The sequence below is a fragment of the Heptranchias perlo genome, chromosome 2, assembly GCF_035084215.1.
Source record: "Heptranchias perlo isolate sHepPer1 chromosome 2, sHepPer1.hap1, whole genome shotgun sequence".
NCBI lineage: Eukaryota > Metazoa > Chordata > Chondrichthyes > Hexanchiformes > Hexanchidae > Heptranchias > Heptranchias perlo.
Genome location: NC_090326.1, coordinates 148952458 through 148973023, shown reverse-complemented (window position 1 = coordinate 148973023; position 20566 = coordinate 148952458). Strand labels below are relative to the sequence as shown.

The 20566-nt window shown below is 37.3% G+C and overlaps 1 protein-coding gene across 1 annotated transcript in view; it reads right to left on the bottom strand.

Moving 5' to 3' along the window:
• Positions 1-954: 954 nt before the first annotated feature.
• The window catches only part of lmbr1 (limb development membrane protein 1), a 189594-nt gene continuing 169982 nt past the window's right edge, over positions 955-20566 (bottom strand). Inside the window, exons 16-17 of the mRNA XM_068008238.1 lie at positions 10305-10466; positions 955-8958 (exon numbers count right to left, since the gene is read on the bottom strand). Of these exons, the coding sequence (XP_067864339.1) occupies positions 8873-8958; positions 10305-10466 (248 nt within the window). The 3' untranslated portion in view covers positions 955-8872. The remainder of the gene's footprint in view (positions 8959-10304; positions 10467-20566) is intronic.

The following is a 20566-nucleotide window of genomic DNA, read 5'->3' as shown; positions in this document are numbered from 1 at the left end:
TTAATATAGTTAATGCAGAAAAATGCCCCAAGGCACTTCACAGAAGTTTAAAGAAAAAAAATGGATGCCGAGCCAAAGGAGAAGATATTAAGAGGGGTTACCAAAAGTTTGGTCAAAGAGGTAAGTTTTTAAGAGATTTTCGAGAATTGTAAATTTCAGGGGCTGGAAGCCAATGTAGGTTAGCAAGGATAGTGGTGATGGGTGTGCAGGACTTAGTGTGACAAAGGATACAAGCAGCAGAGTTTTGGATTAGCTGTAGTTTACGGAGGGTGGAGGATGGTAGGCCCGCCAGGAAAGCATTGGAATAGTTGAGTCTGAAGGCGAGAAAGGCAAGGTTGAGGAATTTAGCAGCAGATGGGCTGTGGACAGAGGCTTCGAAGGATACATCGTGGAATTATTTGCTGGTGTATCTATCTTTAGAGTTAGCAAGACATTTGAGAGCTTTCTCCTCTCGGTAGCTTTACCTATACGTAATTTCCTGAAGGAGATGAAAAGCAAGTTACATTGTGTGAAGCACTGAAGTTTTTTTTAAAATTCATTCTTGGGCTTGAGAGAGATGATAAATCAAAGTCTGTTTTACGTATTTTGGGGAGAATCCATAATAGTGTAAATTGATTGCAAAGGCAGACCTGATGGACTGAATGGCCTTTTGTCGGTCTGTACTAAAGTCTGTTTATTCAAAAATAGTTCACACGAGCATTATTTTCTAAAGATCTTCAAAGGCACAATAGTCAGCTGTTCCAGGATGGCATGGTTTGGATCATCTGTCTCAGTTTCCCGCCAATTAGGACCTCCTGATTGCCATATTTCAATTATCAGACATTTGCTTCTATCCCCATATTGCATGATTCTGTTTCATACTGCTCTAACTAAACAATCCATCTATCTTCCAAGTACTGTATTTTTCTATGGTTTTTGACAGATTGTGTAAAGGATATGAAAATGCACATTAAACACAGTTCATTGAATTTATTGTAAACGCAAAAGGAGCTACAATGTAAACTTTGATTACAACCTATTTTACAAAAAAAACTATAAACATAATAAGTACAATGTTGATGATACATTCTCTCAGTGCTAACAATGAAAATGTACTAACATGCAACATAACAACAGCTGTAACATCTAGGATATGTATCCTAGATATCAAAATGAACAGCCTAACTAATGAATTGGCAGCTGCTTGCTTTCTCTAAATTATGTCTAAATAAATTCTGCATGAGAACAAAACACTGTTTGCTTTAGAACAACATGTTATAAATCCATTTATGTAAACATTCTTGAAATGGGCACTTTTGGACATCAAGCAGTATTTCTTTGAGTTATAGGAAATGACTGCACTTTTAGATTATGAAAACTGAACAAAAATGTTAAAAATATTAACTGACAGTGGCTGAAGAATAAGTAAACTAACATGATAAAAAGAGGATTTTTGTTACCTATCATTTCAAATGGGCAGTTCTTTTGGCTGTTCTTACAAGACATGGTTATTATGAAGAGTTAGTTTTTGGACATTTCTGATTGTAGAGGTCACTATTTTCCTTAAATTTTAATATAAGACATTAATTTTAGAATAAGTGAACATTAAGCCATACCAGTAATAACTGTGGATCTTTAGTGCACTGTCAATTTAGAAGCATTTACAGCATCATTCAGGGAGCTACCAAAATAAAATATATAATTATGAAAAGGTAGTATCCAGGCTTTTTTTTGCTTGGCAAGAAATCAATAGTAACCCTTCTCCCCTACAAGGGGAGGGGGGGCAGGCAGGCAGAAAAAAAAATATTAAAAGGGAAATTTCATACAATTTATAGCAGTTCCTACATTTTAGTACTCAAAACTGCATTGCTACCTTCAGAACTTTTTTATTCAGCAAGTGGTTAGGATCTGGAATGCACTGCCTGGAAGGGTGGTGGAAGCAGGGTCAATTGTGGCTTTCAAAAAGAGAAAAATTTGCAGGGCTACAGGGAAAGAACGGGGGAGTGTGACTAGCTGGATTGCTCTAGCAGAGAGCCGGCTCAGGCTCGATGGGCTAAATGGCCTCCTTCTGTGCCGTAATAAAATAAACTGTAAGTGATGTTCCAAATGCTTAAAGCAAAGAGTCAACGCAAATAATTACAAGAAGTGTTCCCAACCAAAGGCAGATGATAAATGTTCCAGTAGCTATTGACATAGTATGTCATTTTGTTTTTCAATATGTTTTTGTTTTTCAATTACTTTTTTTGGGGTGGGAACAGATCACCTCTGGGTATCTGGAGTATTGAAGTTTGCCATGTTTAACACCCATGGAAAGACGAAGTTCTACACTACATCTAGGTCAGCTATAGCACAGCATAAAGCTCCCTTCACTCTACACCTTAGCATCAATTTCAGAGATGTACACAAAACTGCACCGTGTGACATTTCAATATCCTGCACCAGCTATCCCTTTGTTCTCTGAATGTAGTTGCAATTTCTTGCCAAATTAAGGGCCATTTTGTCCTATTACCTCATGCCCACAAAGTACTGAATTTGGACAACCCAAGCTCCCAGCAGCCGACAGACAGAGGAGACTTTCATTCCACCAGTTGAGGCTGGATTCATGTCTAGTGTGTTCACTGTGCCTCCAATCTTCCACAGCCATTCCTAACATGAGATTTAATTTGTATGGAACCTCTTCAGATTTAAATTTAAAAATGGTAAAAGTCTTTAGAATGAAGAGCAAAATGACCGCCAAACCAATCACTGGAGAATCCGTGTAACTCAGTTAAATGTTTCTGTACCTCTGTTACGCAATAGTCTAATTTTTTCCAATTGCAAAATTAACTATGTACCTCTCCAATACAAATTAAAGGTGTGCAGTCTTCAGGAAAAAGTAGCAAATCTTTTCTCCTTTGTTTGCAAACATGTGGCCCAATGACATAAAGAGCATCAAATGCAGTCACTTGAGCACGAAGCCATCCTGACACAAATGCACACAGCTCTTTCCAACACATAACAATGACAGAGTTAAAACAAGTTCCTTCTAGTAGCCATGTAAAATAATGTAAGAAAACAACTGCTTTTGTTTTGTTTGTGAACAGTCTTATCCAGTATAGTGACCTACAGTCGTGACCTGTTTATAGACTCCATGTAGCATATCAGTACCCAATGATAAACAAAATAAAATATAATGCATACCATGCAGTACAATTGCGACTGCCTGGAAATCATACATCATCCTAACATTTTGTATGTTGAGCATAAGAAAATGTATTTCCCTTTTTTACGCACTTATCCAACCTGCCTGATCTTCAATCAAATTTAGTTTCACCATCTGTTTTATTTAAACTTATAAAAAGATGTTCAGAAAAATCAACATTGTTTTAAGTAGCGCTACAGAATGCCAATTTAAATAACCAGAGGAGGTTCCTTTGAAAGTAATGGAGTGCACACCTAGAACTTAAACAAACAGAACTCATTGCAGAGATGTAATTACAACTTTATAGTTTGTAAAAAAAAGCACAGCTGCCAATTCACCATTCTCTCCCAGACAGAATAATGCTCATAAAAGAAAACAATTTTAAGTGTTGCTTCACAGCCTAGTTATCAAAGTATTTCACATTTGCATCGATTGGATTTATATATACATTTCAAATGAGCTCACTGTATGTGCCTATCTTATGCCAGTAATCTCACAATGGATAGGTAAGTATGGGCATGTGTGCCAGGTAAATTACATGCTTGCATGCACAGTTACAAATATGGCCTTTACCCAACAGGAATATTACTGGCAGCACAAAATGGGATATTCTAATAAGGTTTATGCAAACATACCAAAATGATCTGTGTTTTGCATTTCCTTTTAATTACAATGTGACAGAAAAACATATTTCTATAAAAAACAAGTCAGATCACAGTGCACAAGACAATAAAGATGCAATTTACTGTAATGAACACTACCATAATGTACATGAATGTTGCTACAAAAATGTGATCAGAAAACACACTCACAAAAATGATATTGAACTGGGAGATAAGAAGCAAATCACAGTGAATTTGTCATTAACAAAGAAACTCTTTGTAGGTAAGAAACTGGAAAGTTTGTAATTGCCTGATTCACATGACACCATAAGTGTAGGCCATTTTGGTCACTGTGCAAATGATTGCATATATGTCTGAGTAAAATGACATCATGCTTAAACACAAAATAAAACTGAGGAGTTCACCAGATCTAGTAGGTGAAACTAAATAAAGCTGCTTTTATATCGTGCCAGGGCCACTGCCTTCTGCTATATGGGTCTCTTGCATTCGACAGCAACACCAAAGTAAACTTGCCAGGTTTGCTAAGACCAGAGGCTGGGAAGACTCAGTGACAAAAAAAAAACAGGTATTCAGGGTGTCATTCCTACCAAATCTGGCAAGATTACTTTGGTGTTGCTGCAATTGCACAAGACCCAAGGTCACTAACAAAATATTAAAACAGCTTAACAGCTATCTGTTACTATAACTAGCTTGCTATTTAGCATTCACAATTTATTGTTTTAATGGCAGATCAATTGTATGTTGGTAATTAGCCCATGTCCTGTTCACTATGCACTCTCACTATTGGCATTTTTAAATTCATATTTGGAGATAGTGACCTCTGTGCTTATCCTCTTCAATGCATTGGGTGTCGGCCTCCATAATCAAGCTGTGCTCTGCTATCTAATATATTGACGTAGAGTGCAAACACATGGACCAGCTCCTTGCATTTAACTTTTCTTGAACTGGTGACCATAACCTGCTAATAGAGTCATACGCCCACATTTACCTCTGTCTATGACACTACTGTTTTTCATAATTTTTTTTTAAAACAGTGCAGCTGACAAAGGGACAACTGTGGGCCTGCCAATATGCTGCACTCCTCTGGTGTAAAAGTGCCTTAAAATTCAACAGATTAAACACTCCTTCTTACTCTCCTCTCACAGGGAAATAAAAATATTGAATGCAAATGAAACCTGTATAAAATAACAACAAGTAACAGCTTATTTTTAAAGGGTAGGAGAAAACAGCATTCTTAGATCCTACAAACATCTCAAGTGATAATGTCACATCAGTCACTCTGCAAAAATATATGACTGCAACAAGTCGAAGCCTCTTAACATATCTTCACTTGCATCTTTACTAAAAAGAAATGCTCAGAGCAGCAGTCTGGATTTTGGCATCTAGTTAGATCAGTTCACACAAAAATTGATTGTACCTTGAACAAAAGTAAATGGAATGGGCTCGATGCTTTCTCACCGTTCATACTTTATGTCCTTAAAACTGATTCAATATGTAGGATGGATATAAGCCAGTGTTTGCTGATCGTCCTGAAAATGCTCTATGAACTCAGTGGTTTCATTATAGCAACAATCCTCATGTTATTTTATTGGGTTCAGATAAGAAAAAGGCAACCTACCTGTGCACCCAATTAACATCACCGAGGACTGGAAACATAGCCTCGGAGGCTTTATCTGCAATGAACCATCATAACCACACTGACCAGATATGACCAGCGTTGCAGTTAAGAAACAATGAATGGCAATGAAGAGAAATCAAGTTCAAAATATGCAATGTATTATACTGCTAATTTTACTGAAGGAAAATTTGGACTAAAAAGAACGTAAATGATAAAAAATAGCATACATGACAAAAGTATAATCACTCACCAACATATTGAAATGATTCAAAGTTTTCAAAACTTGCAAATCAGTCAAAGCAGCACAAATGGGCTTTGTTTTTCCTGTTCAACAAGACTTAATTTGAAAACATTTTTGAATTCCCCAATTCATTCAAAAGACCAGGTGCAATTTATTGCAGATCTATGAACATAAAATACATTTCAAGTCTAATTCTTGCTGTTCTTTCCCTAAAAGCAATGTTCAGATTGTCAGACACTGGTAAATGAAGCCTTCATTCAGCTACTGTTTCAGTTTAATTACTTCATAACTACATACCTTCTTTTTTCAGCCTAGAATCTACATAAATGGGTTTATCAAAACAGATCACAGCTAATGTAAACAGAACTAGTTTTTAACCTTGATGCAAGGTAACCAAGGTCTGCAGAACTCTGAAGAATGTGAGCATAGTCTTCGAATAAATTTGAAGAGCACACCACATCTCCCTAGAATGATACAGGCTACAATTGTATAATGTTATAGTCAATATCGTTGTACCCAGTTTTCTGACAGCAGACTATGACAAGTGCCCTTATTGTTTCAGTGTTCAGGGTAATGATATTAGAACATGGAACATTTTTCATTTTCCACTAATAAGTGAACAGAATTTTCTTCGGCTCCCTCCACCCAATCAAATTAATCTGTTCAGATAAGAGTGCAGAGTATCATTGCGTAAATTTACTAGCGTTCAGCTCTTTTAATAAACGCAAAAAACAAACTTTTTTTCAACCTTTCAATCCTGGACCCCGAAAAACAATTTCAACAGAATTAAAGGGAAACTCAAATATATCACCTAAACAGATTATTGGGCATTAATTAATACATGTTTTTACTTGCCATTAATCAGTTTGCCTGAAATGAGTATATTGGGGAACGAAGAACAAATAAACTTGCATTTATATAGCACCTTATCGCATCCTCAGGACATCCCAACCACTTTCGAATCAACAGGTTAATTTAAGTACCGCCACTATTGTTATGTAGGCAACGTGGCATCGCACTTGTGCACAGCAAACAGTAGATGAATGAACCAGATAATTTGTTTTTGGTGTATTGGTTGAGGGATGAATGTTGGCTAGGACATCAGGAGAACTTCCTGCTTTTCTTTAACTCGTGCCATTGGATCTTCTACACCCACCTGAGCAGGCAGAGAGTGCCTCAGTTTAACATCTCAACTGAAAGATGGCACCTCTGACAATGCAGCGCTCCCTCAATACTGCATTGAAATGTCAGCCTAGATTACATGCTCAAGTCTGCAGTGGGGCTTGAACCCATAACCCTCTGAGCCTTTGAAGGGAGTGTGCTAACAACTGAGCCAAGCTGACACACAAAAATAGATGGGGAGGGGAGTAAATCAGCCCGAGTTATTCCTGTTATCTGTTGTGTAGAAAGGAAGAGGAGGAACAAAAACAAAAGAATGGTTTTTGAGGGGATTGGGGGGTGGGGGGAAAGAGTGGAGAACATGTTAGGGGGAAGGAAAGGAAAAGATTCTGTTTTGGCATGACTAACATCACAAATAAAATCACCATTATGGAGGATATTTTGTGAAGATAAAAAAGGGTATGTCATATTTGCCAAATGTTGGTGGACTTTTATTTTTGCCTGCTGCAGAGGCAGTTTTTTTCTAATGCTGGTTTTAGTAATATGCTTCTTTGGGTCATTCTTCTGGAGTTTCCCTTCAGGTGCTGAACAGAGTCATTTCATGCTAGGAATTAACTATTATAAAACATTAAACCTTGTTTATGGATTTAATACATTAAAAAGGGATTTTTTTTTTAATCCCCTTTCTGTATTAACCTAGGCTTCAAAAAAGTTAAATGATAATGGTTTTGAAGAGCGTTATCCACTCCTTGGAATTTTTTCACTCCGAGCTCCACAGCATCACACAACAATAGCAGTGAACCAAGAATGAAATGGTGACAGGAAAGACATTAGGAATGGATTTCGGCAAACAATTAATAATCCATTGATCCAGGACCATTGTGCTTTAAATCCTTCGTCTGCATAATTTGTGGTCATTTATCTGGTTTCAAATCGCAACCCTGCCTCCTCCAGAAATCATCTCTGCCACAACTATTTAATAATGTCATGCATAATGACATCAAAACTTATTGAGAGTGTAGGTGGACATTTTAAGATTCACGATACCAACGTAATTTATTACTCTATTGCTGTGGCATAGGAATATCAATCTTGTGTTTATAATTCCTAACGGTTGAATATATATTCCCAGCCTCTACAATCTGTAAACCAGAATGGAAAAACCAGACAGCAGTTTCACTGCAACTAGTTTCTCCAAGCATCATGAGGAGGCCACCTGCCAAGAAAGGTTTGCCAGCATCCAGATCAGTTCACCATTGGCAACTGGACTGTACAGGGAAATTGCAAGTGCACTGGTTTCCAATTGCTGGTATAAAAGGGGCACTCACCTCATAGCTACACTAATCCTGTTTGGGTTTTATTCACTAATAAAGCACACCGATTTAATTTTTGTTTCACAACAGAAGATTGAAAACAGATGTCATAATGCCACGAGAGAGTTTCGGCAACAAACTAAACATTTCTTTTCTGCTAAAGTTAACTTTGCTGCATTCAGACTGCAGATTTGAAAGTTACCTGCACTACGATGGAGTTCAGGTTGGCTCAATTGAAAATTAGGGATTCTGTTCAAAAGCAGCAAATGGCAACAGCTCCACAATGTCAATGTAAGTAGCAGCCAGAATTCCAGAGCTCACTGGAAGAGCTTGTTTGCATGCCAAGACATCTCAACATAATTTCTCTTGGTGGTACATTTTCCAGAAGTGATACTGGCCTGGATTTACTAGTGCTTCAGTGACAGACTGAGCAATCACCCCCAAAGGAAACCTAAATCACTCCCAAAGGGATCCCAAATCATAATCAGGTGATTTGTTGAATTTAGTCTAAATGCAGCATGATAGTCCAAGCTAAAGCACATTCAGTAGAACCTCAGACTCTTGGTGAAATGCAGTGAGTCCCAGACATTTACATCCTGTGCATTTCTCGGACAGCATTTTCCAACAGAAACCTTCTCTGACTCTTAGTAGCAGCCAAAAATAAATGACTGTCAAGACTCGGAGCTGGTTGGGGGGAGGGGGGGGGGGGGAGGAGGGAAGGAAGGAGAAAGTGGAATGTTATGTGACTGAATTGTCTGCCCTCCGAAAGTTGCCTGTAATGATGTCAGATTTCTCATCTCAGAATGATTTCTGATGTCCATTTGCAGAATGCAGGACCTTCTCTGATTCTTGTGTCCTATTTGAAAGGTGTAGCTTATTCAGACCTGGAGAAGGGGGAAAAAAATTGTTTGAGTCTGTACACAGCAAATAGTTTAAGCAATGATGTACAAGCATTATTCCTGCATTTCAATCAGTTTTTTTGCTGTTAAAACTAGTTAGCTAATCATGTCCACTATTTTGGCAATAAGATTAAACAAAAAGACAAGTATCATAGGAACATAACTAAAAGTGTTTCTATTCAGTTTAAGATATCTACTAAATAAAGAGACATGTTTTAATAATTAATTTTTATTTTTATTTTCATCTTTGTATAATACACAAGACTAAAATGGAAAAATACTAATGTACTAGAAGTTCATAGAAAATGCATGTTCAACTACAATTCATAAAACTTAAAGTTTTGAAATGAGGAGTTCTGATGAAGAAACTCAATGATTATGTTTGGAGGCAGTACAGGTGGCAATGGGGTAGGCAATTCACAGTTCAGGATGTTCAGGTGGAGTGTGTAGAAATTTATCCTCGTTTAATAAAAAGCAATTTTATGCCCCTTAAGTAAATAAATTCTTTAGAACTGTAGCAGCATTTCACAACCAAAATAAAATAAATTAGCAATTTTTATTTATATGGAGTTAAGAATGCTCTTTGTGCCCAGGAAGGAATGTAGGAAATGAAATAGCCACAAGAGCATTTGAACTCCTCAGACTGCTGCTCTGTAATCATTCCAATACATCCTATGGAAATGCATGTCTTTGTTATACTAGAATAAAGCAAATATTTTAAGGAACATCTATAAATGCAGGGTACTATTAGAATTTATTTTTGAGTTGATGGAAAGCAGTTTTGGGCCCACAATGACACAAAGGTGACAGTATTACGCAGGAATTAGACCCGAGTACTAAGGCCAGGAGATGCGAAAACCCCACCAGTAGTTTCAGTTGTGCGCCGGCTGGAGTACAACTCCACCCCGGTATAAAGTCACGTCTTACAAGTGTCCAGGGAGCCCATGGGAGTCCACAGACTTTACAACCTTATTTTTCAACTTTTTAAAAAATGTTTTGAGAAAGTAGGTGCTACTTCCTGCTCTCTTCCAACATTAATATTAGCCACTTAGTGAGCAGCATTCCAGTGTGAACTGCAGTGATAGGTAGTCATAATGGGCAGTGTAACTCAGGTCTGATGGAGGTACCTTTCACCACCCCCCTCTCCCTCCAATACTGATCTGAGACCTGTAGTTACAGTGTAACTGCAGCCTAAGAGTTAGGTGGATCAATTTCTTTTAATGTCAAGCACACAAAAGTGTTTAAGGAGTATTAGCAGTACAGAAAAGTAAAGATTTTGAGTTTCCTAGTTTTATTATTGAATCTCAGAGGTAACAGATATTGGCCCTTACCTAAAGCTTTAAGCAGTTCTTCTCTTACAGCAGATGTAAATTTTCTGATCAAGCACAGGGTCGTTACCACAGCAAATAACAGATTGTATGAGAGTACAATGTAAAAATTGCCAAGCCAATTGAATCTTCCAAAGTCTCCAAGTAGGTCAAATCGGGTTATTCCTGTCAAAAACATGTATTGTAGAAAAAGGAGAAAAATCAAGGCGGTTCCACACAAAGTACATAACAGGTTAACATTTCGACAGATCCCTTGATACAAATATACATTTCTGCATATCAAAGGGCAGGTATCATACACTAAGAACAATGCTTGTAACACTTAGGAGCCTGCCATCAAATATCTTTTCCTTCTCTAGAATACTAAGATATAACATACACTGCTTATGAGAAATGATTAAGCATCCTAACAAGTTTCTTGAATGGATCCCAAAGTTATTCTCATGGAAAGGTGGAGTGTATTTATGCACAAAAGCATAATGGTGTCATGTGAATCAACATTAAGCAGCTGAAGTAAAAGAACACCTGGACCCGGATACCAGCTGTGAAAGTTTGCCCTTTGGATGCCCGATGCAATACCACCCGTTTTGAGCTACTGCCCAAGATGGTTTTCTACCCCGTAGACTCTCACTGGGGTATCGCTTCCCAAGCTTCAACAAGTTTTTGGTCCGTCGCTCAAGCGGCCATTCTTTGGTGTGAGTCAACACTATACTTCAGCAGGCCATCTGAACATTGAAGGCGTCACAGACAAATCCAATTCTGTCTTCATTGACTTTCCCACACATGCAATTTCCAGCAACAGTTACTAGAAAGCAATGAGGAGTTGGAACCCCAACCACTGCACTGGTTGAGATCAGCTAACTCAGCACAGGCCTTTCGATGGCAGAAATTGTGAGGCTCCGCTGCTGATGTGGAGCCTTGCTTGACACAAATATGATGCGTATAATAGGACCTACAATGTTGAAACTTTATCTCAGACCCCTGCTCGCACATACATTTTTTTTTATTCGTTCACGGGATGTGGGCGTCGCTGGCAAGGCCGGCATTTATTGCCCATCCCTAATTGCCCTCGAGAAGGTGGTGGTGAGCCGCCTTCTTGAACCGCTGCAGTCCGTGTGGTGACGGTTCTCCCACAATGCTGTTAGGATTGACTCACACCAAAGAATGGCCGCTTGAGCGACGGACCAAAAACTTGTTGAAGCTTGGGAAGCGATACCCCAGTGAGAGTCTACGGGGTAGAAAACCATCTTGGGCAGTAGCTCAAAACAGGTGGTATAACCTTGCAAATTCTTCCCTTTGGTCTATATAGCTTAGAATGACAATAGGCAATGCCTTTATCTACTCAGACCAAAGAAAGAACCAAAGCTTTTTCTGAATAAATCTCGTGGGAAAAAAATTGTTCCATTTAAACATTGGACACTAAAATCCATATACTAAAACGTGTGGGCACTGCAGGCCGGCATTTTACCAAAGGACTAGCATCCCTCAGTAAATCAACCTAATATCCTGTTACTTGCTTATGTCAAAGCTAAAACTGTGCACTCAATGTCAATCTTTCCACACTTTAATGGCCTAAGAATACACTGGACCATAACAACTGCCATTGTTTCCAAATGAAGGTAAATGGTAAATACATATATTTGTTATACAAAATAAATAAGGGCAGAAAAAACTATAATAGTAGGATTCTGAATGTTAATGCTTCGTAACAGTCACCTTAAAACATACATGTAGTTACTCCATTGCGTATATGTAAGGATATCAAATAACTGTTCACAAGGTGAAGTGCACATTGTGAAATATATACATTCTGTTGGATAGATGCTGAAATACTTGGGACTTCGAAGACTTTGAAAGTATGCAAGTTTCATTTTAATAGAAACATAAAAAGGCAGTATAATTATTTCATACCTGTCATGATGTTTCTATCAAGAGTCCGGTCTAGTTACCATAACCTCAAATTAAAACTAAATTACGATTACACTATTAGCAAACCAACTTTTAGCTAAAATAAAGTGCAGTTTAAATATACTTTATTAGATTCTCTACAATATTAATAAATCACAATGTAAGATATTGTAATAAAATTATTGTTACCAAAAGAAGTTTAACTTTAAAAGAATATATCAAGGCAGCCCAAATAATTTTTTTTAAAACTGCAAATACTGGGAATTTGAAATCAATGCAGAACAGCTCCATCAACATCTGTTAATAGAAATGACAGGTTAACAGGTTAGGTATTCTATGTATTTCCAGCATCTACTGTTTTTATAGTAAGGCAGACATCTTTCATAAAACAGAACAGCTGATTCAGAGTTTGTACAAAAATCCTTTAGGAGTTCATTCTCCTGCACCTACAAGAATGACAGATGAGAAAAGAAATCTCTCTAGTAAGTCACAGATCTATTATTTTCCCTAGCTTTAACTCACGTCAAATGAAAAATAACAAAGGTATGACTCCTGGAATAAAGCCAGTAAGAAAATATGTTGTCATTTGGTCTGTTTAGCAAGCTGTAATGAACTAACTGTACATAGATTCAGGTGAAGCAAGTATAGATTTCCGAATTAAAAACACACTTGTTACACATGCATGTTCAATATTCAATATTCTCCTCCCAGTCAAAACATAATAGTTTTAAATCAACTGTAGCACTTATTCTTCATCTGCATTGTATGTGGAAAAGTCTAGTTGTTACAAACTCCCAAGTATTTCAGCATATGCCTAACTGTATATATCACAAAGTATATTTTTCCTAATTTTGAAGTTATTTAAGTGATTCGTAAGACTACATTTCAGCCAGAAATGCTTGTAAAAATCGTCCCACGGAACATAAGATTGTGAAAATCATTCAGAAGTAGCCAAAATGTCTCAAAGCATAGAGAGACGTGCAAGCATCAAGAGGGCTTGATTTTACATACATATACATAGCAATAAAATAGCTTCAGTGCAAATTTGATTTGTTATTTCAGTGTTTGTGGATAATTTTAAGACTGTGTTTGCGCTAGTGCTAAGTATTTTACCATTGTGTAGCTATAATATAATACTGAAGCGTTAAATTAATTACAAATGGAAATTGGAGAGGGAAAAGCTTAAGAATAGCATTAAAATGCTTTCATCAAACCACGTTTGTAATAATGATACAGACTATACCACGTAACAGAATTTAGTAAGATAGCACAACAGTAATGAACCTTAGTAAATACAAATGTAAATTCTGCCAATATTTGCTACCTGAATGTTTCAGCAATGAAACCTTGATTGCACAACACTCACATTGCATATGTCATATCCAGAATTATATCTAGACATCTGCACATTTTGAGAGACAGTCACAAAGGATTTGTGGACAGAAGACACTTCTCCCCTGATTTCAATTGTCGTACATTAGATTGCAGCATTCAATAACGCTGCTTCAACGTCAGAACAGGTTCAAATTCCACTGGTTCTTCCACAGCTTCTAGATGACCGTGATGCTTTGCAGATTGCTTAGCAGGTAAATGAGAGATCAGTACATGATGGATTGAACTGTCAGTTTTCTAGCACCCCACCAAGCACATAGACTAAGAAGAGATGCTATTTATAATAAGTGCCTTGCAGTGTTGGCTGCTGCTGGGACTCGAACTCAATGACAAAGCTCTGAGGCAAATGTTAAATGCTGCACCGAAAGATGAAGGCAAGACAATATTTTAGAACACTCTGATGAGTGAAGAATGTCCATTTTGTCACACTAATGTGTGCATGGATGATTAAATTGCAGCCTGAGGAAGATTATCCCATTTCATCTTAAAATATATTCTTACATTAATGAATATTTATTAGATCATGGGAATGTTCAAAAATCCTCATTATGTAACGGTATTTATTGTTAGCAAACTATTCAAACTAGTGAAATGAAGCCCTCATTTTGTTTTAAAACAGTTGAATTTTCCATCTATATAATTATAAGTTGTCGGCTTACGTACATCTTTAATCCCTAGGAAAGTGTACGTCGGCTGAGTTTCACACAGGCAAGGTGTCCGTCACACTTGCACCTGACTGGCTCAAAGAATCACTATCTGCTAAAGTTGCTGTGCTTGTTTGTTGTGCTTAATTTCACAAATAGGCATGTAGGAAAAACTACAATCATAAACTGGTGGGAAAATGATCTTATACAATTTAAGCCATGGAACAAAAATTTTAGCTAAAGGGGTTGTTTTGTTAAGGAGGTATTTTTTGCGGTTGCTCAGCGAAACGGTTTGTGCCGAGGCCAAAAAGGGAAATTCATGAGGCATTTTGATGCGGAGTTCAGGGTCAGTTAGCCAGATCTAGACGAAAGCAAATGACATTCAAGGTCCAAAGCCTTAAAAAAGTGGGGAAAAAAAAACTCGGCAGCAACAACAATGTCCCTTTATATAGCGTCTTTAAGGTAGTAAAACGTCCCAAGGCGTTTCACAGGAGTGTTAGCAAACAAAATTTGACACCGAGCCACATAAGGAGATATTAGGCCAGGTGAAGTTTGGTCAAAGAGGTAGGTCTTAAGAAGCGCCTTAAAAGGAGGAGTGGGAGAGAGGTTTAGGGAGGGAATTCCAGAGCTTAGGGCCTACGCAGCTAAAGGCATGGCCACCAATGGTGGAGCCATTAAAATCAAGGATGCGAAAGAGGTCACAGTTGGAGCTGCGCAGAGCTTTCGGAAGCTTGTAGGACTGACTGGAGGAGGTTACAAAGATAGGGAGGGGCGAGGCATGGAGTGATTTGAAAACAAGGATAAGAATTTTTGAAAATCGAGGCATTGCCGGATTGGGAGCCAATGTAAGTCAGCGCACCAAGACAATTCAGTAAGAACTACAAATCTACCATCAGAAGGGGAAGTCATCAAGCATGAAAATAAAGAAGAAAAATTTTGAAGAGGGAAGATTACACACAACAAAAACTCACATCTTAAGCAAATACTGCAAACCCATTTACAGATCAAAAAATGTACTTCAAATACAATATGCATATAACAGAGTAAAATGTTTTAGAGATAAATTATTTGCATCTTAAGCATTTTCTGAAGTAATCTTTCAGTTACAGTAAAGTGTGTAATATTTTTGTTTTCTGTCAGTCACATAGTATGTTGCCTCAGTAAAATATGTATTATAGCGATGTGCAATCCACTATTGCATTTAAGATGGAAGGTAGGAAGCTTTGCATGTGAAGGTTGAAGTACATTCAAAGAACAAGGCCGACAATTCTGATTCTAGATAATCCAACACTCTCTCTCATTCTTTCAACTTCCACATACAAATGAATTACATTGAAGCAGTACAAGGAAAGCAGAAAAACACCGAAAATTTTAAGGCCAGAATTGCCATAGCAATAATCATCCTGGGGTCTCAAATCCAGACAGAAATGCTTTGAGAAACTAAGTAGATTACTCCATTTAGCTGACTTGTAGATAGTCTAAAGAAACTCTGCATATCGGTCCATGGTTTAGAGTAGGCCTTTACACTCCTTGCCAATTCTCAACTCATTTATATTTGTACATACAACCTGCAACTCTTAATTATATCATGTTGAATAATTAGAGATGGGTAGTAAATGGCCTTGCTAGCGACGCCCATATCCCAAGAATTAATTTTTAAAAATAGTAATAAACAATTACCTCTTTATACGGGAAGTCGAGGCTTTTAAAATGTCAAACAAAATTATTGTTTCACTCAAGAGAAAGCATATGTTTGCAGACAAAACTTAGACACTAGGGATAAACACAGGTGTGATCATTTGTGAACTCAGGAAATTAACAGCACACCCAGCATGTGTTCAGATTGGTCAGACAAAATCATAGAGGTCAAGCTTCAAGTTCTTAGTGGTATAATGGGATGAGTGAAAGGCTCAACGGTGTGGCTCAGAAGCCTGAAACCACCGGTATTCTCACACTGAGATAAGAGTGTGAAGCTGCAATGGTTGTCGCGTGAAACCTCAATGAAGTAAGTTGTTTACCAGTAAAACATGGCTGGGACACTGTTTTACAGTTAATGAATGAAGGAATTATTCTGGCAAGAAGAAACTCATTGAAAACAAAATATTAAAGGGAAGCAAATTTGAAAGCTTTTCTGGATGTCAACCTATTACACGAGGAAGGAAACATTGCATTACTGAATCATTCCTCTCAAAAACCATGCCATCAAATAGTGGCTCTGAAGACATATCCCGTCTAGCCCTTTATTTCTAACAAAAGGTCCTGTCTTCTAGTTAATACGTTATACCAGGATTATTTCTTAAAAATCATTCACGAGGAAATGGATCAAATGCATACAAAAACAGTTTCTTCCAAGAGATTCATGGACAGCTGAGGGAAACTGCTGGACTGCCTTAGCTCATCCAAAATCTTGGAAGGCATTTGTTCTAGATGACAGACTTGGCAGGGTCCAACAGCTATAAAGTCACCCATCAGACACACCAGATTCCACATCAATGCAGTTGAAGTTGAAGTCTTCTTTCAGAAACATTTTAAAATGAAGGAATTTATTGGCCAATAGCTCTCCCTTAAGCAGGGAATCTAAATCAGCATGAGTGTCAGTCACAACTGATACATGCATGACAGGAAGAGATGATGGAGAAAACTAGTTTTGCTAGCTAACTTAGATTGGAGTCTGTGACACATAAAATAACTAGACAGGGCCAAGGTTGATTCAGGAAGTGAGTCAGGTGACACTTCCTTTGTTAAAGTGCCAGCCAAAGCTCCTTTTGTGGAGGTTTCACCCAATACAGAAGTTCTTTTCCTCCCCACGAAAGAGCAAGCAATACTTTGCTCCAGTCTATCTTGATAGGAGCCTGCATCATCATCATCCCAACCTGCTTAGCCAGTGCAGACTGACTCAATCCATGTGTACAGAGGACTGGTCACAGTCCCTGCTCAGTTCTCTTTCTGGCACTTGTGTAAGCTGCACTCCAAGGTCTTGGTAAAAAGTGTGGTGAATCGAGGAACACAATTCTGTTTTTCAAGAACATTTTCCAATGGTCTAATTGTTCTCAAATGAGCCTTCATGGGATTATGAATCAGAACAGGTACTGCAAGAAGTTATGAAACATTTGAAGATACAATATAAATAACAATCATTCATGGTGGCTGCTGTAATTAACCAGTAGCCTAATAAGCAACTGTGAAATCCAGATGTTAAAATAAAAGGAAATGTTAAAATTAATAAAAGGAAATGCTCTGAAGATGTTATATCATATTAGATCAGATCATTGAACCCAAACAACAGAAATAAATGAATTAAAAGAAAAATGCACAGAGACATGCACTTGCAAAAGCTTCCATAACCTATTAATTGAACTGTTTTTTTTAATCTACTGAAAGACTCAAGCAAATGGTGAGTATGATGAACATGTTCTTAATGCTCAGCAGCAGCTGGAGTGTGTTGACAAAGAAAAAGAACTGAGATGAAAGTTGAAAAGACGACTATCAGTGTTATGTACTGGAGAAAAATCACATGGTTGCAAGGTGGATGGAAACGTTCCAATGGAAAAATGCACTTTTTATGATCAAACATGTATATCCCTGTCGTGGCATCTTGGATAGTGATATCTATGATAACAATGAATCGTGCATTATGGCAGTAGAAGAATTTGAATGCGATAGAAAAAAATAAGCGATGACATGACATGATTTTCAAACTCTTGAGCAAGGGGGAAAATATCCTTCTGGCATTTGTCCCAACCCTCACCTTCTTACAAAGCTACTAACATACAATGTGGTTCAAAAAGACCTTCACTTCTAATTTAAGCATCCACTGCTGCATGGCATAAGTACAACGGCAGAAGACAGTACTTAATTTAAATGCTTTTGTGCATATGCTAACAAAAAAAAACTATTACAGCTGCAGAATTTTACAGTTTAATGAAAAGGGCCATTAAAATAAATCGGTGTTTGGAATGCATCTGCTAGACACAACACGTTGCTTCCTCCTGGACAGATTTACTTAATAAAAGAAGAAGTGATCGGATATATTTGATTAATTCCATAATCCGAAACTCCCAGTTGTGAAGATGTGCTCGAAGGGAGTATGGGTCAAAAATAAGGCTACAACAATGCAGCCATGATTCTACGACCAGCACAGCTCCCTGCTGGGAGTGCAGCCCTTATATCCTAATTATATCAGTCATGAACAGATGCCTGTAGAAAAGTAAATGGAAAAATTTGATAAGCTGCTGAAGGGCCATAAAACAAACACATGGGGCTCCTCTATGCTTTGATGAGTTCAGTGGAAGATAATAAAAATGAATTTAACAAATGAAAGACTAAATGTCAAAAGGCCTGCCATGTTATTAATTACTATGTTGCAAGAGTAAATGACATTTCTAGTATGGCAGTCAGAATGCTACTGCAGTATACCACAGCCATGAATATTACGACCACGAATACATTAACCCACTAAAAGTAATCAGGATTCCATTTGGTGTTTGCTTTTAAAAATAGCAACATATGTGTTTTTCAGCATACAAGCATCGTTTAGATGGTGACATCTTTCTAGCACCAATGAGGAAGCAGCTTTTCTGTGCTTCTCTCCTCCTTTCCACCGTTTAACTTAACAATTTTCATGCCTGTTTGTTTTTAATGCCAGTAGGCCATTCAGCCCATCTAATCTGTTCTGCCATTCAATTAGATCATGGCTGATCTGTACCTCAACTCCATTTACCTGCCTTTGCTCCATATCCGTTGATACCCTTGCCTAACAAAAATCTATTTATTTCACTCTTAAAAATTTCAATTGCCCCATTCACTTTAAAAAAAAACAGGTCTGCCTGTTGAGGAAAATCCCATGTCACAATTTGAGGAGGAACAGGGATTTATTCCTAACCAACATTCCTTTCCCACGCAACACAACAAATAATAGGTTAACTTGTTATTTATCTTATATGTTGTTTATGGAGTATTACTGCGTTCAAATTGGGCACAATATCCTATGTAACAGCTGACCGCACTTGATAATTCGTTGATTGTGAAGCACTTTGGGATGTCCTGTAGACATCAGGTGCTATATAAATACAATTTCTTCCTATCCAAGTTTCTATGGCAAAACTATCAAAACTTTCTGGCAATTTAACCAATTAGTGAACAGATGCTAGAGACATGCAATTTATGGAATTTTCCTAAAATTCCTGTGCTGTAATTTTCACCCATCAAGTCGTATTTAAAATCTAATTTATAAAATAAATATACATAAAAAGGGAGAAAAAAAAGTTAGCTACTGTCCTCTAATGGATGTTAAAAGGACTTTGACATTTGGTTTATACAATAAGTTGATTAAATTTTAATATCATTTGTCAACAGAAGACCATTCCCAACAATAAACCTGCAAGGAAACAATGAATTCTAAGGCAAGTGGTTTCTCATGTACAAGTCAGAAAGCTTCACTTCTGTTTCTCGCTATGGCAAACCAGATATCAAAAACTCATTTATTAGACTGGACTGGAAAGAGCTATTGCCATACGCAGGACACCGCAAAATGTGAAGACTGCTCACTTCCTCCTTTCTACCCAAGTCAACTTTATAAACACTTTTCTTAGAAATAAAAAATATTAAACATTATTCAAACTCAATCTCTACCAGGTTAAATATTTGTAAAGTTTTATATATCCTTTTCTAGGTGTGCCTTGGAAGGCAAATTTTCTTAGTCACTATAGATGTTGTATGTTCATTTTTTATTTAAACCTTTCATTAAAAAGCTAAAACAACAAACCTTGTTGACTACTTTTTCTAATATTGGAATAATTACACAACTGCTTGTTTGTAAGAACCCTTTCTTCTAAATTGTATTTATTAATTTATATTCTTCAATTTAGGCCAGCCAAGCATTTACCCTAACTTAAAGTCAAACTTTACTTGAAGATTGTGTTGGTAAAATACAGACCTTAGACAACCATTTTTTTAAGTAAGTAAATTGCCAAGCATTCTTCTCCATCACAAAAGTATTAAATACACAATACAAACCACACAGCTAACACAAAAGTGCATACAAGACGACTTTGCCAGGCCATATGAGTTGAAATCCAGGTGTACATCAGAAATCCTGTTTAGTCATGAGACAGTAAGAGTGTGCAGTTGTATGAAAATCAACATCTATAAAACTAACATGTTGATGGGGAGTCAACAATCTTTGTATTTAATCTCCTATCCACCACTCTTTTCTTGCAAGGATTTGAAAAAAGCCATTGTGATCTTGCCAAGCGCTACATTATCTAAGTGAATCACATCAAGATGCTAACATTTGGTTAAGACAGAGGTGTTCACATGAGC